The following is a 25,460-nucleotide window of genomic DNA, read 5'->3' on the forward strand; positions in this document are numbered from 1 at the left end:
ACGGCTACCCTGTGAGCCTGGGGGCTGTTGCCCATCTCAGGGATGAGCGAGGTGAGGCTGCAGTTAGGCCACGGCTCCCGGTGCCGAAGACTGGTGAAGCAGCAGAGCTTCCTGAAGGCAAAGCTGCATGAGGTCTGTCTGAGTGGACCTCAGCCTCCCCCGGTGAGTTTGCCCGTGGGGGGAGAATGAAGTCAGGACCCTCCACGTCAGCAAGCACCTCAGTAGCCGCAGCAGCCCCTTCCTGCCTGAGGCTTCGGCCTCCCCCACTGTCTTCCGAGAGGGTGGTGCTGCAGGGTCCCGACCTGTAGCCAGTCCATCTGCCCCATGTCCTCCTTTCTCTGGACCCCAGAGCCTGGCCTAGATCCCAGGCCCGCTATCTGTGTATGCACGGCCCCTCACGGGTCCTGGCCATGGTGCAGCATGAGAAGGGATGGGAATCAAGTGCTCCTAAGAACCAGGGGCCTCATTCTGATGGACTTTGTCTGCATTCCAGGGGAATGAGATCAACCACCAGAAAAGAAATAAGGTGAGCATATGTGGCGCTTCCCACAGGGAAGGGTAGGGAGTGGGCCTCAGAGATGTCCCTTGGAAGAACATTGCTTGGCTCCATCCCCTCCACCTCACATTTCCTGGGATCCCTTGAGAAGAAAGCAGTGCAAGTCCCATCCCGTTAGAAGATGGGGACAGATGCATGGCATCCAGGAAAACTTCCCGCAGGAGAGGCTACTGATATTCATCTCTGAGAATAGGTGGAGACCAGATGAATCTGCAGGCAGGAGGGTGGCCATGTTTGCCAGGACCTGGGATGGGTCCCCGGTCCCGCTCCTCAACCGTCACCAGGCCCTGCAGCTCCCCCCCCCCCCCACCCCAGGCTCCCTATGCATCCTGTGCTTCTCTCTCTGCTCAGGAATACCAAGTCATAACGGACATCATGCTGCTCCAGGTGGCTGCCGAGAATTACACTCTAGAGCCCGAGGATCCTTTTTGGGCCTGGTTCCAGGCTATGGAGCCGCTCAGCGAGGCTGAGAGGTGAGGCCCATCAGGAGCTGGGTCGGTGAGGTTCGGGGTGGACTCTTTCTGCTGGCCACTCCTGGGATCCTCCTTCCCTGGGCAGCCTCAGGCCTTGTTGCCGGGGCGCCTGACTCCAGCTGTGGGCAAACACTGGCAGGGACTCTTGAATGGAAGCTCCTGGGCAACTCACAGGTGTCCCTCTGTCCTTAGCTACACCCTGTCCTGCCAGCTGGAGCCCCGGTCCTAGCTGGTCAGCAGCACTCAAGAAGGAGAAGAACTGGCCGCAGTCAACCTCAGGGCTGAGCAAGTGTCCAGTGGCCCTGCAGGGATTCCTCAGCAGCTGCATCCTTGCGCCCATTTCCTCCACACCCCTTCCCCCCATCTATTTCCTTATGTAGGGGGCACCATTTAGTTGTTTTAAATAGTACCGTGATAGATTTGCATGTTAGGAGATTAAAGCCCTTGTTTTGTTTTAGAACCCATGTGTGTGGTTTGGGTCTTTTACTTCCTGCAGTAATGGAAAACTTGCACAGACTCTCATATTCGTTCCTGACCTAGGAAATCTCCCAGAGTCATCAGCTACTGTATGTGGGAGGAAGGAGAAGTGCCAGCCCTTCTCCCTAGCCACTGGAGGGCACCCCAAAATCCCCCTTACTCAGAGCACGGGTCCATTTCAGTCAATGAATTTGGGCAAACAGCAGAGACAGCCCCTCAGAACTCCTGAGATTTAGAGGTTGCAGGGACTTTCCCAGGAGTAGCAACAACCACTGAAAGTGGGAGTCTTTAAGACTTCTCTGCCCCAGAACTCCTTCCTGCCCCAGGACTGGGGTTGCCTTTCTCCGCTCTAAGGCCAGGAAGACTGTGTCCTGCTTCTTCCATTGAGATGCTTTTTTAGTTTTGTGTTTGGTTTTGGAACTTGTCGTATTGTAGTTCAGTCTCTGGAACTGCATCAGCACCTAGTGGGGAAAAACACGGAAGGAGATCAAATCCTGCGTGTGAAGGGGACAAAGCCAGAGGAAGATAATTTGCAGATGGACTCAGGGCAGGCAGGACTTTCCAGCCTCAGTCTCCTTGTTGGCCGTTTACCAAGTTTGGCATCTTTCTGGGATTCTTGTCAATGATCTCTGGATACTCTTTCCTGCTTGTTTTGTGTGTTGGGAAAAGATGGGAGGGGTACCTTAAAGGGCACACCTGAGCCTGGTTCCATGAACATCTATGCTGACCTAGGAGCCAGGATTTCCAGCCTTCGTGCATCTCCTTATGTGGTTCTTCTGAAGCAGCAGTTCCCTCCAGGCCCCAGGCTCTGGGTCAGATGCACAATAGCTACTGTTCCCTGGCTGGCATCTGATGGATCAGGGATGGGTTCTCTCTTGCCAGGATAATGGGATTTTTTTTTTTTAATTTTTTTATTATGTTTTGTTATTCCCCATACAGTACATCATTAGTTTTTGATGTAGTGTTCCATGATTCATTGTTTGCCTATAACACCCAGTGCTCCATGCAATACGTGCCCTCCTTAATACCCAGCACCGGCCTAGCCCAATCCCCCACCCCCTCCCCTCTGAAACCCTCAGTTTGTTTCCCAGAGTCCATAGGGGAAGACTTTTTTAAACAAACCCAATTTGATGAGTTTTGACACGTGTATATACCCATGATAATGAACATAGTCATCATTCTCAAAAAATTCCCTGATGCCCTTACAATCCTTCCCTCCCCCAACCATCCCGTCACCAGGTAATCACTGGTCTACTTTCTGTCTGTCTGTGTTTGTTGGTTTATTTTTATGCAAGGGTGCTCTTTATTTTTTTATTTAAATCCAATTAATTAACATATAATGTATTATTTGTTTCAGAGGTAGAGGCCAGTGATTCATCAGTCTCATATAATACACAGTGCTCATTACATCACGTGCCCTCCTTAATGCCCAGCACCCGGTTACCCCATCCCCCACCACCTCCCCTCCAGCAACCCTCAGTTTGTTTCCTATGATTAAGAGCCTCTTATGGCCTGTCTCCCTCTCTCTCATCTTGTTGTGTTTTTCCTCTCTTCCCCCATGATCCTCTGTTTTGTTTCTTTAATTCCACGTATGCATGAGATCATATAATTGTCTTTCTCTGATTAATTTATTTTGCTTAGCGTAATCCCTCCAGTTCCATCTACATCATTGCAAATGGCAAGATTTTATTGTTTTGATGGCTGAGTAGTATGCCATTATTCATACCACGTATATATATTCCATTCCATATATACCACATCTTTATCCATTCATCTGTCAATGGACATCTGGGCTCTTTCCATAGTTTGCTGGTGTGGACATTGCTGCTATAAACATTGGGATGCAGGTGCCCCTTCGGGTCACTATATTTGTATCTTTGGGATAAATACCTAGTAGTGCAATTGCTGGGTCATAGGGAAGTTCTGTTTTTAACTTTTTGAGGAACCTCCAAATTCTTCTCCAGAATTAGGTACCAGTTTCCATTCCCGCCAACAGGGCAAGAGGGTTCCCCTTTCTCCTCATCCTTGCCAACATCTGTCATTTCCTGACTTGTTAATGAGGTGGTATCTCATTATGATTTTGATTTGTATTTCCCAAGTGATATGGAACATTTTTTCATGTGTCTGTTGTCCATTTGTATGTTTTCTTTGGAGAATGTCTATCCGCGTCTTCTGCCCGTTTCTTGCTTGGATTATTTATTCTTTGGGTGTTGAATTTGATAAGTTCTTTATAGATTTTGGATATTAGCCCTTTATCTGATTAAGACATTTGCAAATCTCTTCTCCCACTCCGTCGGTTGTCTCTTGGTTTTGTCGACTGTTTCCTTTGCTGTGCAAAAGCTTTTCATCTTGATGAAGTCCCAATAGTTCATTTTTGCCCTTGTTTCCCTTGCTTTCTGTCACTTTAGGTTAATGTTGCATCCCCTGGAATTTTATATACACGGAAACAGGATGGACAGTATGTCCAGTATGGTTTGTTTTACTCACCCTAATACTTTTCAGATTCACCTTTGTTGTGTGCACCAATAGTTTGTTACTTTCCATTGTTGAGGAATATTCCATTATATGGATATACTAAAATTTGTTTATCCATTCACCGGTTGATGAAAATTTCAGTTTTGTCCAGTTTGCTTTTCTACATTAAGCTGCTATGAGCATTCATGTTCACATCTTTGTATGGACATACGCTTTCATTTCTCTGGGAATGGAATACCTAGATCGAATGGGAAACACATAACTTTTTTAAAAACTGCCAAATTATTTTCCCAAGTGGTTTTACACTTCTATCAGCAGACAGGGCACGGGATGGGGCCACTTTGCCATCACAAGCGGGAAACTGTGAGACTGGACCCTAGAGCTTCAGGTGGGGAAGCAGCCTCGAGAGATGGGCCTTAGCCAGCCTGACCCGAAGTTCGATGAGTGAGTGAGTCTAGTCCTTTTTTTTTTTTTAAGCTTTTATTTGTTTATTTGAGAGAGAAAGAGATAGAATGGGGAGAGGAAAGTGGAAGCTGGGAGAGAAAAAACAAAGCTGAGAAGATGGGAGAAGTGGGAAATCTCCAAGGGCAGTCTGCTCACCTTGCAGACACCGGAAAGCGGGCAGCCTTCTGTGCTGAGCACGACACAAAATCTGCAGAGAGAACACTGCTTTCGTGGGGATTTAATACTGATAATGACTTTTGTCCAGCCCACGATAGAAACAGGTCCAGGGGAGCCCCTGCAACTGCATTGTCTTTGCTAAACCAGGATGCACTGCCTGTTCACCCTGGAGAGAAGGTGAGGGAGCCTCCTCTGGACTCAGAACTGGTCCTCCCCTCCCCCACCCTGCCTTGGGAGGCTGAGGAGCTCAGTAACTGAGAGCACAACTTTGGAGCCACACGAGCTGGGTATGAATCCTTTCTCTGCCATTTACTTGCTGGGTAGACTTGAGCTGGGTAGTCATCATCTTCTGGCCTCAGTTTACCCATCTGGAAAATGCATTTAATAGCACTTATCTGATGAGTTGTGACAATGAAATGAGAGAACCAATGGTTTGGGGCAGAATTTCCCAGAAAATGTACATCTTTTCTTCTCTAGAGGCTGGTGCAGGTATGTGGGTGCTCTGGATGGAGGCTAACTTGAGCCCTAGCTACAAGTTTTCCAGGCCAAACGGGCATTTCCGGTTAGGAAGATGGGAGTTTGTCCCCGTCCGGGACCTGCTGAGTGCTGTACAGGGAAAGGGTTTCCCCTCTGTGTGTTGGGGGGGGGGGGGCGGGTTGTGAGTAATGGGAAGTGGGTGTGTGGCCAAGACCTGAGAGCAGTATCCCTGGAGAGCCCCACGGGTGAGGTCCTGGGGTCACTGCTATAGGCGGCTTAGCCCCTAGGGCTGAGCCTCTGGACAGGGCCTGGAAGAGGTCCAGCTAGTGTGCCCTGTATCCCAGACACCTGGAACGCCATGGCGGGGCAAGGAGTGGGGAGATCTGTGTGAGCAGGTGAGCAGGAGTGGCTGGGGCACCCCTAGCTCCAGCTGAGGATGAAACCACACCTGGGGCAAATCGTTCACATGTCCCCTCAAAAGAGCTGCATCCACTGCAGGCACTACTGGGGGGCATGACCCTTCCCCCCACCCAGAGGAGTTAATAGTCCCACATTCCAACATCCCTACATTAAATTCCTGTGGGAAGTGAAATTTCAAACATATTGTAAAACGTCCATCAGCAGCCTAGTTCTGAAAGTCCAGAATGTTCCCTCCTGGGCAAGGAGCACATGGTGGTTGTGGCCCATCTTGCTTTTACGCTGGCCAGAGTTGAAGGAGGGAATCTGGCTTCTGGTCCCTCAAATTGTCCCTCCTTTGTTGTGCTTCCCCTTTGAGCATCTTCCCTAGGGGTGCCCCCTGGCCCCTTCCCTTCTGCTCTTGCAGCCTCCCCCCTCCCCATTTCACTGATGAGGAAGTTTAGACTCAGAGAGGTAGAGCAGTCCCCTTAGGGCCACTGGGCTGTCACGTGGGGGAGCTGGGGGTTGAACCAGATTGGTCGGACTCCTCTCTCTGTTCTTCTGCAGGGTGTCCCTCTTCCCTGACCAGTCTCCTGGTTCTGACCACCTGAGGGCCAGCATCCCCGGAGGGCAGGTGGCACACCCATACCTCCCAGTGGCCCATCTTACTGGATCTTCGAGTGCCCCGGGCACCAGTTTCCTGGATCCCACTTTTTCTCATTCCAGTGTCTCTGTGTGGATCTGCAGGCTGGTCAGCGCCTTGATGTGGGCAATAATGTGGGCTTCGGTGTGTCCTTGGTGACACCAGCTTCTTACCGCCCACCCTCTTTACTGTGCACCCACCCCCAGTCTTAAAGTGTGCTTCTGTTTCCACTATGAGCAAGTCCCTCCTAGGGACAAGCCCTCATCAGACTAGGGAGGTGGGAGGGTGCTTTTCAAGGAGGAAGTGCTCCCAGGATGCAGCTGCTTTGCCAATACGCAGGAAGCCCTTCCTGAATGCTTCCCACAAAAGGTCAGCGCTCAGCCTGTGTGGCGCAGTGCAGGAAGGGGAGAAGCCGCATGGTCTTGTGTGTTTTGTTTTTTTATGTGGGGTCTGAGCGTAGCAGAGGCTGCACAGGGAGAGGGAGGAGTGCATGCTTTGCAGTGGGACAGACTGCAGCTTTGAGCTCCAGCCCTGCCACCTGTTCCATCGCTTGCATTTTTCCTTTGTCACGGTTTTCACAACAATAGAATGAAGATGATGTTAACATGCCCGTGCTGCAGGGCTGCTATGAGGTTTGGAGACTGTGGACACAGCATCTGACCCACAGAGCTGAGGAAAATCAGCTTTTACTAACACTGCACTCTGGGCGGTCCTTTGAATGATCGCCCCTCCATGATCAAGATGAACAGTAACCTGTACAGGAATGCTATTGCTACCCCATGATACTTATGGAGGGTATATTGTGCCAAGCACTCTGCCGAGTGTTTGACAGGAACAGTTCATTTTCTCCCCACAACAACCTAAGGTTATGGAGCTTCTCTGTAACCTCTATTAACAGATGAGCAAGGACGTTATGCCACCTGCTCAGTGTCTGACCCTGGGGAACAGTTGAACTTGAGCCTGGGTCAGCTTCACTGTCCATGGACTCCTGAACCTGAGCTCTTGGGCACCACAAAGTATGCTCAGGGGATGAGGAGGGTCTCGGCTGCACAACCTGCTGCTCATCTCCTCCGTCTACCTTTCGTCCTCTTTGTATCTGTTTGCATCACTTTTTGTCTTGCCCTTTCCTGATTTTCTGCTTTTATTAGGCAGAGGAATAATCAAAGCCGGCCTCCAGAACATCAGTTTTGAATGCATCATGATAAGGTTGAGGTCATCAAATGTGTCAGTTATCCATGGCTGTGTCACCATGCTAACATCTAGGGCTTAAAACCACAAGTATTTGATTTGCTCGTGATTCTCTGGTTGGCTGGTTGGGGCTGAGTGCATCTCCACAGTTGTGCTGGTCTGCCTGGGTCTCTGGTGGCCGCAGCTGGCTGACTACTTGGCTAGGGCTGGGTGGTCAAGCACAGCCTCACCCACGTGTCTGGCAGGTGGCAGCTTGTCAGCCAGGGAGGATCTGCACTCTTCTATGCAGCCTCCTCACCAGACCTGCTTGGACTTGTTTAGAATCAGGTGACAAGAAAGCCAGACCATCTCCTGCAGCTTCGGCTCAAAAGTCACACCACATCCCCTGTGACACATTTTCCTGGTCAAAGCAAGTTACAAGAGCCATCCGCATTCAAGGGGTGAATGACTGGATTCAATCTCCTGTGGGGAGCAGCGTCAACAAGTTGGTGGCCATTTTTAGTCTACCAAAGCGCCCCCACCGCCCTGCAAAGATCCCCTCACTATAATCCCCTTTGTCCCTCCACTCCCTTCCCTGACTCCCACTCCCTTCTTACACTTTAAATAACAGTTTCTTACTTCCCATCACCCAAAGCTGTACTCAGTTACTCCACAATATCTCATTATGTGCCAGGGACCCAGAAGTGAACAAAGTCCCTGCTTGAATGAATCTAACGTTCTGGGAGAGGGACACACAACCAAGAAATAAACAAGCACACAGTGTAGGGCTGTGGAGGACAACAGCTGCTTTGCAGAACAACAGAGCAGAGTCAGGGGGTGGGGGGTGGGGGTTCCTATTATACACAGAGTGGTCAGTTGGCATCTGATGAGGTGACACATAAGCCTCAAAGACATGAGGGAGTGACACGCTCCAGAGGGAGGAGAGTTCCAGGTGGAGCAAACTCTGGGGACCAAGGCCCTGGGGCTCACATTCAGAGACACACTTCCTTGCAAACTTGGATGGAGTTAAAAAAATTCTACAAATAACCATAACACATTTCATTAAAGAACAACAAAAACATATATAGTAAAACTCTTGCTACGCAAAATTGTTTTATTTTACCTGCTTCTGTTACAACTAGAGTCAAATGATAGCTTCTGAGGACAGAACGGTGGGTTACCTTTTTGGGCTTCAGGAGTTCACCTTTGAAAAGGAGTGTGGCCCTAACCTGCCTCCTGGCTTGTGGTGAGGATCAAAGTGACACCATAAAGATGAAAGTTGCCCTGCCTCTGGTTTCATTTCCTACCGCAAGGTTGTCATTTTTTTTTTTTTAAAGAACACAAATCAGATATTACTTCCTGCTTGAAACCCTCCCCAGGCTCCCTGCGGCCTAAAGAACAAACGCCAGGCTCCTAAGGATGCCTGAAGAAGACCCTGGACGAGTGCATTTTTGCCCCTTCCACTCGGCGTCCTGGGTCTGCTCAGCTGCCCTAGGCCTGGTGACTCCCAGATCCCCGGGGTCCTCCTCTTCTGTCTCCAGCCCTGAGACCAGCACGCAGGCCCCACATCTGTCTACCTCCAGCCACCTCCCACAGCCTCTTTCAGGCCGTCTTACAGGGTTCAATCTAAGTACAGCCCAGCATTAGCTGCGATGCCACGGAACACACCCCTGAGCCTCACTCTCGTGTGTGCAGAGGGGCCCGGGACACCTAACTCCTCGGGGTGGGCAGGAAGCCTGGCGAAGACACGCGCGAGGACTCGGGCCAGGCCCCGGCCCACTGCGGGGCGCGACTGCGCGGGTTCCGGCCCTGGGGCTGGGCTGCAGGGCGGCGGGCTAGGGAGGCCCTGCAAAGGGGCCGCGTCCGGGCTGTGCGGGGCAGGGCAGCGGGTGGGAGGGCTTCCCCGAGGTCGGTCCAGCCCCGCCGGCCCAGAGTGCCGCCAGTGGGACCTCCGGGACCTCAGCTCGGCGGGCCGCGCTTCCCGGCCTCCGCCGAGGCTTCCCCAGACCCGGCCACCACATGCGCGCTCAGTCCCTTGCCGTCCTGAATTCCCGGCGCGACTGTCTGGCGCGGTCTCGGAAGCGGAGCCCCGTGGCGTGCAGGGCATGCGCGGGCCGCGGGGCGCATGCCCGGTCCTCCCAGCGCGGGGGCAAAGATCGGTGCGGGGACTCGGCCCGGCGCGCGCCTTGGCGGTGAAGCCCGGCTCAGCCGGTCGCCGCGCACGCGCGGCCCGCGCCGACGGACGCAGCACGGCCCCGAGGGTGCAAGCCCGCTGCCACCGCTGCCGCCGCCGGGCCGGGACGGCTGTGCGCCCGCGGCGTGAGGCGTGGGAGGGAGCGCCGCCCGTCGGTTCGCGGCGCCGCCTCGCAGTGGTCTGCCCTCGCCTCCCGGCGCCCCGCGCGGTCCGAGTGAGTGCGGGCCTGGGGAGGGGGCCGGGACGCGGGCGGGCGGGCCGGCTCCTGGAGCTGGGGGTTGGCGGGGCCTAGCGGGGCCAACGAGCCGGTCCGCAGGGCGGATGTGGCGGAGACGGGCCCCTCCCGCGCGGGGCTCGGGAGGCCGAGGATGTGGGGAGGCCGGAGAAGTGGGGAGGACGAGGGAGGGGCCCGGGGAGGACGGCGCTGTGGGGAGGACCGGGGCGCGGGCCGGTCGGGAGATGTGGGGCGGACTGGCGGTCTCCGGGAGGACGGGGATGTGGGGAGGCCGGCGTGGGGACACGAGAGGCCAGGGAAGGGGGACGAGGGGGCGGGTTCTGGGAGAACGGGGATGGGTGGAGGACGGACCTGTGGGGAGGTGGGCGGGCTCCGGCAGGCCAGGGGACGAGGGGAGGCTGAGGGCTCGGGTAAACGGGGAGGTTTGGGGGACATGAGAAGGCCTGGGGGGCTTCGTGAAAGATGGGGAGGTTGGTGGATTCGGGGGTCTCGGAGAGACGGAGGGGCTGGAGGCCGGAGCGTACAGGGAGGTTGGGAGCTTGGGGAGGCCAGCTGGCTTTCTTGGGAGCCAGCGGATTGCCTCAAAAACAAAAGCGGGGAGAGAGGAAGGAGGAGGAGGAGGGAAATCCATAGACGGGGCGTCTTCCAGTAGGATGGTCCACAGCATTACTGAACAACAGAAGCTTAACCAGAGAAACACAAGATCTGGACCGGGACACTGGCTGCTGGGGTCTGCCAAGCCCTTCCCCTGTGCTGGCGGGTGCGGGGTGGTCCCCACACAGAGCCCGGCCCAGGAGGACATGCCCACTTTAGAGCCAAGGAGGCTGAGGCTCAGTAAGGGCTGGCACCTCACTCAAGGCCACAAAACTAGAAAGCAGCCACGGCCAGGCCGGTTAGCAGGCTCCATCAGTGCCGACACCCACACTCTCCTCGCTGGAGCCCCGGGAATTTAAGGGGACTGGCACGTGACACGGGGTCCCGGCGCCCAGAACCCCCCAGCCTCGAAAACACCCGGAGGACTGCAGCAGGATGGTGCAGACGCGCAACAGCACCCCGCGTGCGTGGAGCCCAGAGCACGAGCCCCAGGGACAGGAGTGCCCACCCTCTCCCTGTGGCCAGGGCACGGGGCCCTCCCTGCAGGGCCCTTTGGAAGCCCCTCTCCGCCAGTCCCCACAGGGGTCACAAGGATCTGACATTCTACAGCAAATGGCCAAGGCCTAACCTTGCTGACTTCTTCAAAGTAGTCGAGGTGGCAGCCCATGAGGAAGGACGTCGGTGCCATGATGAAGTCTAGCATCTGGCGCGACAAGACGGGCACGAACGTGTGCTGCCACTGCAGGGGGTACAGGTAGGCCAGGAAGCACTCAGCGACCAGCGGTAGCAGCGCCCAGCTGGAGGAGAAGAACACCATCCGCTGCTCCATGAGGAGGCACGTTAGGATCTGGGGGAGATCAACAACACCGTGTACACACCTCTGACCACGCGCCATGCACTGAACATGCGTGTGAATGCGCCACCAAAACCACGTGGAGCCTAGGTCTCACCCAGTTTCCCTGCTGTTTGCCAAAACGAAAGCCCCTTTAACCCCCAAAAGCACTGCTTGTAAATGGTGTGCACAGTCCTGAATGTCTGCTTGAAGCCAAAAAGCAACTATTCCCAGTGTGTTGTGGAACATTTGGAACATTCTGGAATGTTCTGGAACACACGTGCCCTGGAATCACCCTCCAGACGATGACAGCTTAGATGCCCCACCAAGCCAACCAGCACGGACGCCCCAGGTCCGGAGGGACGCTTACCTGCCGCACTTTCTCGGGCCTGAAGCACAGCAAGGGCAGGTGAAGGTCCAAGTCGATGACCGGGCTCTCAGGGTCCACGCGGGAGGGAAACACGATCTGTAGTGGCTTCATGTTAAATATCTGTGACGACCAAGTTCCGTAATTAGTTCAGAGAGCCGCTCCCAGCAGAGGCCGAAATGCACTGAGACTCTCCGTTCTGGCACCGAGGGTGTCTGACCTAGGATACGTGTTTGAAGACTCACGCTATCCCCGTATATGTCACAGAACCAAACAGTCCAGAGACACACAGAATTGCTGAGCAAGGCTCAGACGTGAATCAAGTACTGAATGTCTTTTTCGGCCAAACTTCCCTAAACTCTTTACTTCATTAGCAGACTGCCCATCGGCAAAGATAAACTGACACCTGGACATCTGTCCCGATCAGCACAGGTTCTAAGTCAAACACGATCGGGTTACTCTCAGAACACTTACTGCATATTACAAATTCTCTTAGTATTTTCAACGTAATTGTCAAAGCTCTTTAAAGACGTGCACTTTAAGAAATCGCTGAGAAAGACTTTATTTTTCTCAATGATGGTATCTCAAAATTACACTTTGATTCAAATTCAGTATCTGCAGAATGCCCCTTCTGTGTAAAAGGACGCGGTAGATGGAGGGGGACGGTAGGGGCCCCTCCACCGAGAAGCCTTCCAGCTCATTGGCAAGTTCGTTCCTGACCGTGGGTGTCAGCCTTTTGGGGGGCACCCAGGAGCGTCCCTGGAGCCCTGGGGACCAGCAGAACGGAGTGACCCAAGTGTGAGGAGCACCGGGCCACAAGCACAGAGAAGATTCGAATCTGAGCACAGAGAAGCTCCCGCCAGGAAAAGTGTGGAAGGAGGACACACGGAGAGATGCGGAGCACTGGCTGGAGAACAAATGTTCGCCTTCCACACGTGCTCACACCTGCATCACCACGGCTCTGCGTGAACGCTTGTGCAAAGAACCTGAGGGCAGGAGAAGCCTTCTTTCTGCAAGGGCTCCCCGACGGCACCGTCTTGTCACCCACTGGCCCACAGAAGCAAGACACATCAGAATCAAGGCGGACGCGCTGTGTGGACAGTAACATCCTTTTTATTTAAAACAAAACACGGTAGAGCAGAGTTACATGCTCCCAGCGGTGATGAACTATGAATCATTGTAAAGTTTATATGAAAAATTCCCCTCAATATTTCAAAAAATAAACATATCGACCAGCTTCCCAACTACAGGTAGAAACTAATACAAACACCAGTCATTCTACCAGGGACGCTGTTGGGCCCCCGGGATGCCAGCAACCTCACGTGCGTGAGACCCACACCCTCTGAGCTGGGCTCTGCTGTCCACCCCACCTCTCAGGTGAAGAGACTGAGGAGGGAGAGAGATTTCGGGGAAACACTTTCCAAAGTTCAGCTTTGACTGTAGCCCCACGCAGACAATAGGATCCACGCACAAAGCAACACAGGAAGTGAGTCCGGTAGAGTGAGACGGAAAAGGCGCATTTCACGTGCACACCCAGCGACTTGGCCGTGCTCTGAAAGCACGTAAAATCAGACCCGCTGGTGGGCAGAGAAGCGGCAGAGCGGGCCCAGGGACGCGGGGTGTCTGCTGCTCTCGGGCCGGTGGTCCAGGCGCCGTCCGCGAAAGGGCACCGAGCCAGGCCTGGTGGAGGCTGGGCGCCACCGCCCCTGACGCAGACAGGAGATGCCCCACCCGGCGCCCACACGCTTGATTCACAGGAACCACAGCTCCTGACCACTAGCTACACAGCATCTCCATCAATGTTTGCTTGTAGTGGGTTCTGGAATTCCATGCTGAATCGGCTCCGGGGTTAGAGAAGAACCTTGGCCTTGGGTTTTTCCAAAACAAGGAACAGCCACAGTGGTTCAACACTCCCAAAGATGGGTCAGGGCCACGTATCAATGAGGACCCCAGAGCTGGTGAGGCCGCACGAGGGGGATCACAGCGGCTAGTCTGAGCCAGACTCGGCTCATTCGGACAAATGCGCAAGAACCAAGACGCAGGCCCTGCTCTGTGAACAGGACAGGCTAACGCCGAAACACGACCCATCCGTTCATTCATTCACTCGACAGCTGTGGGAGCAGCAGGCATGGTAACAGCGTCGCAAACGCAGCTCTGAACAGGGCCTTTTCCTCATGCAGCTTGGAGGCCGATGGAGAAGATGGACATTGAACAAAACACACACGTGTGCGGGCCCTAACTGCAGACCATGCTGGGCTCTGCAGGAAGGGAGCAGGGCACAGAGAGACGGGTGGGAGGTCACACAGAGGCCATCCCGAAGAACCTGACTTCCAGGAACAGCATATGCAAGGGCCTGGGGGCAGCACCTGCGAGGGACTGAGGGAAATCCAGTGTGGCTGGACAACAGTCAGCAAGGGAGTGAGGACATGAGACAGAGCAGGACACTGATACAGGGGCTAGGGATGCAGGACTGCGGCAGCTACGCAGCGAGAAGCCATTGTGGGGTTTTACGCACAAGAGGAGAGTCCAATGGATAGATGTTAACAGTCCCTGCAGCCACTATGCAAAGGATGAACTGAATGAAGGGTCAAGAATGGACGTGGCCAGACCAATGGCTCCCCAAGTCACGCAGATGGGACCCAGTGGCCCTGCGTGGGGTGGTGGCCGTGGCCAACTAGAGGCAAACGCCGGGAGCTGGCCGGTCAGGGATGAGCCATGGATGGAATGCAGGGGTGAAGAGAAGAGGCATCAAGAACGACCCCCAGGAAACTTTCTCACGGGGGTGGTAAAAGTCGGAGAACCAAATGTGAGCTCATCCAAGACTCCGAGGTACAGAAGATGGGTATGGGCGCGGTTCGTGCATTACTCATGCTCAAAGGCGGAACATAGTACATACGGTTAACCCTCAAACTGCCCTGAACTCAGCTTTGTTCACTGCTTAGCCGGTCCTCAGGGAACACTTGTTGAGTGATTAGAGCAAGAACAGAAACTTTGATGACTTCACTGAACCATAAAAAAATACCAATTATCCACATAATAAAGATGAGAGCCTTGCACAAAACAAGAACCCAATAAACGTCCCTACAAAGGTTTCTGGGAGCGGAACCAAGGTCCTGGGGCAACTTGCTCTGTCTCTGGGCCTGGAATGCATCTGGCAGGGTTCCCTCCCCCATCCCACACACTGTAGTGTGATATTAAAAATATACATTTTAAGTTCATGATCACATGTCTCCTGCGAAATAAAATTAATTTTTCAACTGTGAATAATAATCAATACGTAGAGAACCGAGATCTCTATGTCTAAGCTTCCAGAAAGGACTGAGTGAAGCAGAGTCGACATCTATGACCTTCTTCCAGACACTAATCTGGCAGGTGCTTGTTTGAGAACGAGGAAATGCCCGGTGGTTGCGTCAGTCTGGAAGATGCCAGGCCAGACAGGTGTCATCACAGCTCAGCCGTCTTGGCCCATTACTCGGCAAAGGGGGAACGTGGGCTGCCTTTCTGCAACTGTCCTTAGCCCGAAACCCTCAAGTGGTGAAAGAGCCAACAACATCTCAGGACGAGCGTGCCAGGGAACCCAGACCCACGGAAACGCTTGGCCACTTATTCAACAACACGGTGGCACTGGGAAAAACCAAAAAATAGGAAGCCAGGTACTTTTCATTAATCACCCCGGACAGGAGAAAACATGAATCAGTTTAATACAATACCCAATATTCCAGACAAATAAACCAAATGAGCCGGTGTGTTAAGCACTAAGGGGGCCCATCACCAGCTCCACACCACGTATCACGGGCCGCCCGGCAAACGCATCTCTAGAAACAGCGTAAATAGATGATTCTGTAAGGAACCTGAGAAGCGTAATTTAAACACCCTGGAACGTAAGAAACAGTTTAAAACATTAAACCCATCGTCGACATAGGACTTTTACTATTCATAAAGAAAAGACAAAATTCCAGATTTAATGACCAAATGAAGCGGTCCAGGCGGCGGGCTAGGTGTCAAAGACAGTTTTGCAGCAAAATCTTTTATGTGATTGTCAACTTCAAAATCTTTACAGAGCTTCAGATGAGTCAATAAACTAAAATAAAAAAAAATCAAATCACAAAATAAGTATGAGTATCCAATTGTCATCTTAGCATTTCTTTTTTTATAATTTTTTATTATGTTAGTCACCATACAGTATATCCTTAGTTTTTGATGTAAAGTTCCATGATTCATTACTTGCGTGTAACACCCAGTGCTCCATGCAATACGTGCCCTCCTTACTACCCGTCACAATGGAATATTACTCAGCCATCAGAAAGAACGATTACACAACATTGCAGTGACATGAAGGGGACTGGAGGACATCTTAGCATTTCTAATCAGCGCTGACCTGTCTGCCAGTGTCGGCAGCCCCAGGGCCTTCCAGGCTGGGGGCGGGGGAGGTGGCGGGAGGACACTGACGACAACCCTAGGCCTCAGACAGCAAGGTGAGGCTGCCCAGGGTCAGGACCTGCCTGCAGGGGGGCACAGGAGAGGTGGAGCGTGGGGGGATGGGGGCTGGTCATGTTCTGTTTCTTGCTGTGAGTGCTGGTTACACAGCTGGAATTCATGCAATTTTCTGTCTGGGTCATACTTCAGCAGCGAGTAAACATCTCAAAGGAAAGTGCTTGGCCACGTTTGTTTCCCAAATGCATTCTGACTTTTGAAGTACGGTTGGCCCTTGAACAATGTGAGGGGTTAAAGGTGCTCTCCCCCACGCAGTTGAAAACCTGCATAGAACTTCTCAACCCCCAAAAAACTTAATTGCTGATAGCCCGCTGCTGACCTAAAGCCTTACCGACGACACGAACGATCGATTAACAGGTATTCTGCATGTAATATGCATTATATCCTGTATTCTTAGAATAAAGTAAGCTAGAAAAGAGGAAATGTTTTTAAGAAAATCCTGAGGAAGAGAAAATACATATATAGGACTGTACTGTATTTGTTGAAAAAAATCCAGGTGTACGTGGACGCGCACAGTTCAAACTGCGTTGTTCAAGGCACAGCGGCAAGTGACTGAAACGCATGACGGACCAGCAGGTGCCTGGGGGCAGGCGGCTGGGAAGTGACCACAGGGTGTAAGGGAACTTTGGGGCGTGGTGAAAATGTTCTCTGTCTTAATGGCAGTGGTGGTGACATGGTGTCTACATTAGGCAAAATTCAGCCAACTGCCCTGGAAACCCCACCTCTGTGCCCTGGGGCGGTCCCCGGCCTCACTCGCCACAGCAGGGCCACAGCAGGGCCCACGCGTGTCCCGCAAGCCAAGCGCTTACGCTGTTACTTTAAGTAACAAATCATAAGTCCGCCTGGGGTCAGTCAGGGCGCCTAGGTGGCGCAGTCGGTTAAGCATCTGACTCTTGATTGGAGCTCAGGTCGCGATCTTAGGGTCATGAGATCAAGCCCGTGTCAGGCTCTGCACTCAGCATGGATCCTGCTTGGGATTCTCTCTCTCTCTCCCTCTGTCCCTCCTCCCTGCTCTCTCTCTAAAAATAATAAATGAATAAATCTTTAAAAATAATAATAGCTCTTCCTGAAGTTAGTGTCAGGAAATGGAGATAATTCAATATTCTTCCATATTTTAATTATTGTCAAAGAATAGTATCGAGTTAAAAAAAAAAAAACCAGACTCTCCATAATCTAATTCCCCAAATACAACTAAGCATTCTCTCCCAATTTCTGTCCACACAGAGGCCTAGTTTACACGCCACCATTATAGCAGAAAAACAGATTTTAAAAATCTATAAATCTGTATTTATAAACTGCCTTTTGCATTTCTGTCATCTGTTTTTCTGTTTTCTAGTTCGGGTCATTTAGCAACGACCATCAGGAGACAGAAAACTCGAGGAGCAGGGAAACTGAACACGTTTTTCGAGTTAAATGTTCCTTTGCATTAACGTCTAGCAGGATGGTATTTGTTGCCAGTCACACGTGAATGATCACGCGTACAAAGGCCGAGAAAGTGAAGCAGGTGCTGTCCTCCCCGCAGGCCCGAACCCGTTCCGTTCGAGAAAGGGTGGCAACACCACCCCCAATTCACAGAAGAGGAAACGAGATGGGTGCACAAGCCACCTACCCTCAGGTGCTGAAGATTACCAGTTAATTAACGAAAAGGGACCCTGTCCTAATTTATCATCCTATCACTGCCCACGCCCGGGCAGACACGCCCTACTGAGCACGCAGTCCCGGAGGGAGACCCGGCGAGCGCTCTGTTCTGTGTCGGGGGCAATAAAACGCAGGCTAGACCCAAACTATGGGCAAACACCAGCCACATTTTGAAAACTAAAACATTAAGGCGCTGGAACTTGAGCTCCGAAGGTGGTGAGTTTGGTCAGGAAGGATTCCTGCTCATCCCTCTGACCACAGTGTGAGAACCAAAATGATGGTCTTTCCAGAAGTCTGCGACTTGCCAGGGGTGGAGGGTGGGTATTACAGCATTAAGGCAAACCTCCGTTGGCCGCCTCTGTCGTTAACCAAACCACTGAGAATTCCAAGACTAGAACTTGGTGAGAACGAAAACCAGGCGGCCAGGGCGCGTGTGGCCGGGGGATGGACCGTGTCCACACGCCACAATCATCCCCCGACGACAGGCGGCAAGTGCGCCCGACGCGATTCTCTCTAGAGTTTTCAAAACTTCTCTACGTCCTCAGGCTTTCTACTCAATATCATCAGCATTAAGGCACTTCAAGATTCCACCCCAAGAAAAGATAATTCGTTAACTGTCATGAACTTAACAGGACTGACAGCAGCGGCAGCCTGATTTTCTCAGATAACAGGAGAAGAGCTATTTCTGATGGACGTCTTTTTTAAAAAACCAAACAACATAAAATCCTCCATACTAATTTTACTTCCCACAGTTTGGTTTCATCTTCCCTTGTCTGGCAGACCTTCCCCACAGGCTACCGCCTCGGGAAGCCTCTGGGCCTTCACGGGAGCTCCCGTCACCAAACCAGAGCCCTCCCACCACCGCCAGCGCCAGGCGTGGCCTCGCAGACACGCGGGCACCGCACGGGCTCACCAGGACAGGCAGTCCTTGAGGGCGTTGTAGTAGGGGAGCTTGGAGACCACGCACACCGCGAACGGTCCGAAGCAGCCAGCCACGCCCGCGGTCGGCCAGGATGGCTCCCAGTGCGCCTTGCCGTTGTAGAAACACGACTCGTCCTGGAGAGAAGGCAACAGGCCCGTGTCACCCTCCGATCCAGCTGGTCCCAGCTTCTATCCTCAGCAGTGTGGGCCTCTGCAGACAGAAGCGAGAGGGCAGGGGCCCAGACAGCATCCTGCTCCCCCGCCACCCGGCTGGCGCCCCCTCCGGTGTCACCGCAAGTCCCAGTCAGCGTGGATGCCCCCCCTGTGTCACTGGGAGTCCCAGTCCTCGCAGATGCCCCCCTCCCCCAGTGTGTGATGTGCTGAGGTGGCAGAGACAATGACACGTCCCGACCCCAGATGGGAACACAGTGAGAACACAGTAAGACACAGAAGGGGCCATGGGCTCTGCTTACACAGGAAAAAACCTCCAGCACTGGGCCATATGTGTGTGTGTCGGTGGGGGAGAGGGGGGGTTCTCAGCTGGAGAAAAGTACCGGCACCGAGATTCCAGAAGGCACAGACCACTGCAGAGCTTACGAGTGGCGCATCAGTGAGGGCCACAGTCTGGCCCCCGTGGAGGGTTGTTTGGGGTTTTTCAGTAGGGACGGCGGACCGTGATAACAGCTCCACCTGGGGATGGTGTGAACGCGAGGGTCTTGCAAGACAGGGGGAGAGCCCGGCAAGCAGTGGGCACGCCATTCGTCTACCCACCAACCTTGAACCAAGGCCCTCAAGTCAGTGTGCTGGGCCCCCAGGCAAGTCCCCTCACCTCCCTGTGCGACTGCCTGCTCCCTCAGCGGTAAAATGGGGATGATGCTGAGAGTTCCCAGCCCCGTTCGCTGTGGATTAAATGAACGACTGTGCAGGAGGGTCGTCGGCACCGGGCTGAGCACACGGGCAGCTGGCATATGAGGACCACAGTGCCGTCTGCACTCCGGGCGGGGCTGCGCGTGCAGTCCACGGAAAGACAGGAGCGCAGGACAGGGCGTGGCTGGTCACTGGGCACGAGGGGAGGTGGGGAGGCCAGCATGTAGGGCCCAGAGTCACCCCGAAACCACGCAGGCACTGAGAGGATGGGCGAGGGGTCACGCACACCCCAGCAGCCAGGTGTAGTGGGGGAGTCACAGGCAAAGCAGAGGCTGTGACCTTTTTAAAATGTATTTAAGGATAAGAGAAATAACATGTACTTCTCATAGCGATCACTTCACAGACAGGCTCCCAAGCACCTTCCTGAATAATCCAGCCTCCCATCCTGTCTCTGCCGGAAGCGCTGGCCAGGGAGGGGCAGGAACTCTGCCCCCGGCTCGTCTCCCACCCCTACCTAACCCAGGCAAGCAGGCAGGCTGCCAACGCCGCAGGCCCAGCAGCCCGCACACACGGCCATGAGGGGTGGCCTCCCCGCGCTGCCCACTGCCCACCCTAGTCCAGGGGTCCAGGGGACGCCTAGTCCAGACACGGAGGTCGCGCACTCAGACATCAGCAGAATGCTGGACTCCCACAGGTTTCCGAGGCACATCCACAGGCGTGAAGGGACAGAGCCCATCGAGTTGAGCCTTATGCCGTGACACTTAGGGATAATTCTCCCAGCACACCTGGCCCAGCCTCTGACGGCAGAGTGGGGAGGAACAACCGGGCAGCCACCGCCCCCTCGGTGTGGGATTCCTGGACTTCCCCAGGGTAAAGCACTGCTGCTTCTGGAAACCCTCTGGACACAGGCCGTGGGTCACCCCGCCTCTTCAGGTGCACGGCGGCCCCTGCGACCTCCAGGGGCCGGCTGGCTCGCACTCGTGGCCCTGCCGGGCGGGGGAGGGCCAAGTCATGCTCTGGAGGCCCAAAGCCGTCACCCCGCATACAAGAACACAAATGTCCCTCCACGGACATGTGGGAAACAAGCTGTGGCTCACATACACTGGGCGGTAGGACTCGGCCGTAAGGACAGAGGTGCTGCTGCCCCAACGTGGATGAACTCTGACCCCATTCACTGAGTGCACGAAGCCAGACACAGAAGCCACATGCAGCCTGAGTCCACTGACACCAGGTGTCTGAAGCAGGCAAACCCATGTGGGCAGAACGGGGGGCCGGGGGCCGGGGGCGGGACTTCCGGGGTGATGAATGTCTTTTGCAACCAGACGTGGCAGGGGCTGCCCGCCAGCGGGAGTGTATTTAGTGCCACTGACCCACACACGCTAAAATGATTACAATCGTGGTGATTGCGGGAAGCGTGTTTCAGCAAAAATAAACACCAGCAGATTTCAGAGGGAATTCACGGCAGTCACGTACGTGCAGGGGTCGGGAGTACTGGGCAACCACGGCATACTTCTGTTCCCACAGACATCGGTCAGCACCAGGAAGTGGACACAGTCCTCCTTCGGTTCGGAGGCCACGTACACGCCCCCTGCGGGTAGAGAAAGAAGAGGAAATCTCGGCACGGCCCCGTGGCATCCACCTCCAAGGCTGGGCTCTCCGTGAGCCCACTTTGCGGCCTACAGAACCTGTCCTCGCCCTGCCAGCTGTGGCACTTGGGGGGTCGGGCCGCCAGCCAGCCGTGGCCCCCTCCGTCCCTCCGTGGGTGCCCATTTCTCAGCCACCCTCTGTGCTCTGCAGAATTTAGCGAAGGAACATAAGAACAACCGCAGACAAACCCTCTGGGGTGTGCCTGGGGGAGGCGACCATTTCTGAGCATGGCAGGTGCAGGGGTTGTCCTAGCTGTCCCCGGGTTGTAATCCCTGAGACCGGGAGACAGCAGCCATTCCCGATGGAACCTCCCAGACAGGGAATGACGGACGGGAAGTCCCTAGTCTGAGTCTTCTACACCAGCCACTCAGCGTTTCTCAAAGACCAGTGGAAAACATGAGGGCCACCCACTGCCGGGAACAGGCCAGGTGGGGAAAGCATGTGAGCCCGGGCTACAGGCCCCGGGGTCCCCAGAAAACAGGGGCCAGAGAGCCCGGCGGAAGTGCACTCTGGGGGGAGATGCTGCAGGCTAACTGGACTCATCCTGACCCACCGGCCGGACCTCTGGAAGACGGGCCTGTCAATCAGAAGTGAAAATCCTTGGAAAGCACCTCTACCAACCGTGCTGGCGATCCCGACAGCCCTTCGTCTGGGATTCGCTCTCCAAAACATGGGGGCTGCACTATTGGGCTGCACGTCCTTCAGCTCCCAAACCCCCAAGATTAAGAGAACTGAGACCTGCAGTTTGGCCTCGGGGCTGCCAGGGGTAACCAGCCCCCCCGTCTGTCACCCTTTCTTGACTTGGTTTCTAGAAAGCACCATGGGGGAGTTGGGAAAGCAGGGCGGGGGATACCTGGGAAGCAGAGCTGAGGCAGGCCAAGCAGGTCCACACCGTTGGGGACACTAATGTCTTCAGGAGGGAGGCCCTTCCAGGGCTCCGTTTTGGGCTTGTCCCTCTTCTTTCTGAAGGAGCGCCTTCTGGTCTTGCTCAGAGTCGCGGAGGGGGCGCCAGCCATCTGACTGTCATCCTTACTGACGAAAGGAGGCACAAAAACCGACAGGACCTCCAGATCGAGAGAAGAGGGGCTGCTGACCCCCTGCTTCAGGGACACCTAAAGGGAGTAATACGAGTAAGCCAACAGCGCTTACCCTTGCTCCGCTGTGCGCCTTCTGTCCAAGCACCCACTGTCGCTCTGTTCCCCTTCGACCCGCCAGAGTGCCGGTTCCGCACCCACGTGTGTGTGTGTGGCCTCACCCACCAGTGGCCCAGGACAGGAAGGACGGCAAAGAAGCTGCTTTTAGGGACCCATCAGGCCATGCGTTCAGGCAAGTCACCCACAGCACAGGGTCTGGCTCTCCGGCTGCCCCTGGGCACACAGCCCGGCAGTTGCCAGCCCAGGACTGACAGGCAGACCTCAGTTCACATCCAGCTCTGCTTGGACTGCAGCAGCGAACGCCGCATCCCTGAGCTTCCCTCTCAAGGGGGCAAGGTCGCAGGTCAAAGGCTCAACCCCAGCCCCCACACCAGAGGCCCCAGTTCCCTCCCAGGTTGGGGGGGCCGCATACTGTCCAGCCCAGTACAGATGGGGTGCCGGCGTCATGCCCCATGCCAGTGGTCCTGTTGCCACTGACCTGGGGACACGGACCGAGGGGTGAGAAGAAGGACTGCCGGCCTCAGAGAGAAGAGACACACCCTTCCTCCAGCAACCAAACGGTCACCCCAGGTCTACACAACAGGGTCATTCAGCCTGAACACTTTCGAACTTTAACTTGGTACCCGATTTTTACAAAACCTTTTGTCTTTTCAGTCTTCCCCCAGATAATATGAAGAGCACGGGCTCTGCCTCCGACCTCCGTTCTGTCTAGCTACGATGCCTGAGACGGGCCACTCCGCAGAGGCAGTTGCCGGACTGCTCCCCGAGCTCCCAGAAGAGGTCAACAGGCCGTGACAGAGAAACGGGCAGGTCAGCTCCAAGCTAGTGGAGAAACAGAAGTCAGGGGCAGGATTCGCTGGGTGGCAAGCATGTGGGAAGGTGGGAGGATGCCGGGGTGGGGTGGGCTGCGCGGAATCAAAGATCTCTGAGGGACTCAGAGAGGGCATGAGGAAGGACATCGTTGTCACCAGGAGAAATGGAATTGTCACCGGCAGGGAAGGGACAGCCAGCATCACCGTTTCAGTAAGAATCGTGGAGCCAAAGGGGAACTCTTACCCTTGAGAGGATTCATACAAGGAACTCCCATCAGTAAATACACTCTCTAAACTCAAAAAGCTTATTTTTATTCTGTATAATTTAAATTCAGGCAATAATTTCTTTATATTTGGAAAAAAGTTTAGTACCAGTGGGAACAAAGACCAAACATGGGAAATCCATAGTACTGGATAATGTTTACATCTTTGTGTATCAGGCATGAAAGGAAACCACGTCTTGAGTTCTATAAAACCTTTCTAAAACTTTCCTTATCACCATCCAGCAGTTCGGACCTACTTAACTATGAAAGTATGCACGTCCGCTCCTTCCTCACGTCAAACATCACATCGGTGAGCACTGGGCACAGGTGGTCACAGCGTGGAGCCGGCCCCTTGCCTGCAAACCCCCCTCTGCTCTTCCCCTCTGCCCTGACGCTCCTGGGTAGGGCCCCGGCAGACCCCTCCTTCCAGGCTGTGACCCCCCCAGGGCTGACTCCTTGCCCCTCCTCAAGTGCCCCGCCTGGCTGGCAGTCTCCACACTCACATGGTGTCCTCACCTAGGGACGGCGCCCAGAGTCCCACTGCCAGCTCAGACCTCTTGCCAGTCCCAGACCGCACCCAGCTGCCTCCAGACATAAGGCGGGTCCCTTAAACTCACAGCTTCAAAAATTAAGCTCCTGCTGATTTCCCTAAAACCCAAGCTTCCGCCCATATGCTTGCCTGTGATAAAGACAGTGACCCTCGGGTCTTCGGAGCCACCAACCGCAGAAAGGTCTCTGAAAGCAGCCCCAGTGCCAGCCCAGCTGCGCACCTGCAGACCAAGCAGCCACCCACCCCGGGACTTAGAGCAGCTACAGACTCCACAAACTAATCCTTCAAGGGTTCTGCCATGAGAATGGCATCGCCTCCTCCCGCCCGGCCCAGGACGCCCCACCCGCACTGTCCACTCTCACAAAGGGGGGGCACCTGGGTGGCTCAGTCGGTGAAGCGTCTGCCTTCGGCTCAGGTCATGATCTCAGGGTCCTGGGATGGAGCCCCAGGTCCGGCTCCCTGCTCAGCGGGGAGCCTGCTTCTCCCTCTCCCTCTGTGCCTCTCCCCTCCCCGCTGTGTTCACTCTCTCTCAAATAAATAAATAAATAAATAAATAAATAAATAAATAAATAAAAATCTTAAAAAACAGAACACATGTGACCTCATCACCTGCCCCAACGGGCGGTGGCTCCTGCCACTGGCACCAGCTTTTTACCCCTGCAGACCCTTCGATGGATCCAAACCAGCCTCACACACCATCCCTGTCCCTCCACCAGCATGAAAATGGAATCTGTTTCCATACATTACCGTTATTACCACGTATTCCATGTATGTGGCACACGTGTGCTACGTCACAGGGCAGGACGACGACCTGCATCGTACGCCTGAGCAGCAGGCCAGCCTGCTTCCAAAGCCAGGGTGCCCCCAAAGCTGTGCCCCGCTGAACCTCTCGGTCTCCAGACACAAGCGCCCATGGTCCAACGCTGTGCTTTTTCCCTGCTCTCCACTCCGCTGGACTCGTGCTCACCCCCTCCCCGCTCCTCCTCTTCACCAGGGATGCCCCCTCCACCCCCACTGGAGGGAGACTTTCCTCACCTGCAGCCAGGACAAGGCGCCTCTTCTAGACCATCAAGCCCCTGGCTCCTCACCTTCTTCCACCACCTCCACCTCCCCTCCTCACCTCCTACAGCACCTCCTTCCATCACCTTCACCTCTCGTCCTCACCTCCTACAGCACCTCCTTCCATCACCTCCACCTCACCTCCTCACCTCCTACAGCACCTCCTTCCATCACCTCCACCTCCCCTCCTCACCACCTACAGCACCTCCTTCCACCTCCCCTGCACCTCCTCCCTCCTCACCTCCTACAGGACCTCGTTCCACCACCTCCACCTCCCCTCCTCACCTCCTTCAGCACCTCCTTCCACCTCCCCTTCACCTCCTCCCTCCTCACCTCCTACAGCACCTCCTTCCATCACCTCCACCTCCCCTCCTCACCTCCTACAGCACCTCCTTCCATCACCTCCACCTCCCCTCCTCACCTCCTACAGCACCTCCTTCCATCACCTCCACCTCCCCTCCTCACCTCCTACAGCACCTCCTTCCACCTCCCCTGCACCTCCTCCCTCCTCACCTCCTAGAGCACCTCCTTCCGCCTCCCCCTGCCCT

The 25,460-nt window shown here is 54.5% G+C and overlaps 1 protein-coding gene and 2 long non-coding RNA genes across 3 annotated transcripts in view; 2 read left to right on the top strand and 1 right to left on the bottom strand.

Annotated features, from left to right (window-relative positions):
* Nucleotides 1-911: 911 nt before the first annotated feature.
* LOC148108148 (uncharacterized) overlaps nucleotides 912-25,460 on the top strand; it is a 183,592-nt gene continuing 159,043 nt past the window's right edge. The window contains exon 1 of the long non-coding RNA XR_015721147.1: nucleotides 912-1,029. This is a non-coding gene — a long non-coding RNA (uncharacterized LOC148108148). The remainder of the gene's footprint in view (nucleotides 1,030-25,460) is intronic.
* Nucleotides 9,430-24,997, top strand: LOC148108149 (uncharacterized). Its single transcript, XR_015721143.1, has 3 exons — nucleotides 9,430-9,693; nucleotides 22,883-23,038; nucleotides 23,547-24,997. It is a non-coding gene; the product is annotated as an uncharacterized LOC148108149 (long non-coding RNA).
* Nucleotides 10,608-22,682, bottom strand: LOC148108150 (DENN domain-containing protein 3-like). Its single transcript, XM_087853927.1, has 9 exons — nucleotides 22,641-22,682; nucleotides 22,112-22,186; nucleotides 21,928-21,977; nucleotides 20,901-21,015; nucleotides 18,553-18,695; nucleotides 15,477-15,588; nucleotides 11,511-11,630; nucleotides 10,817-11,155; nucleotides 10,608-10,733 (listed from the first exon to the last, which is right to left on the bottom strand). The coding sequence occupies exons 1-9, from the start codon at nucleotides 22,680-22,682 to the stop codon at nucleotides 10,608-10,610; spliced, it is 1,122 nt and encodes a 373-aa protein (XP_087710053.1).

This window comes from Ursus americanus, chromosome 22 (assembly GCF_024610735.1).
Source record: "Ursus americanus isolate L20-20 chromosome 22, mUrsAme1.1.p, whole genome shotgun sequence".
Classification (NCBI taxonomy): Eukaryota; Metazoa; Chordata; class Mammalia; order Carnivora; family Ursidae; genus Ursus; species Ursus americanus.

Excerpts from the sequence above, each read along its gene's own strand:
- LOC148108150 (XM_087853927.1), bottom strand. The coding sequence starts at position 22,682 with ATGGGGCATGACGCCGGCACCCCATCTGTACTGGGCTGGACA. Across the intron at positions 21,978-22,111 it reads CGGTTTTTGTGCCTCCTTTC|TGTCCCCAACGGTGTGGACC; the intron begins GTCAGTAAGGAT and ends TGAAGACATTAG. Across the intron at positions 15,589-18,552 it reads CTCAAGGACTGCCTGTCCTG|TTTATTGACTCATCTGAAGC; the intron begins GTGAGCCCGTGC and ends TTTTTATTTTAG.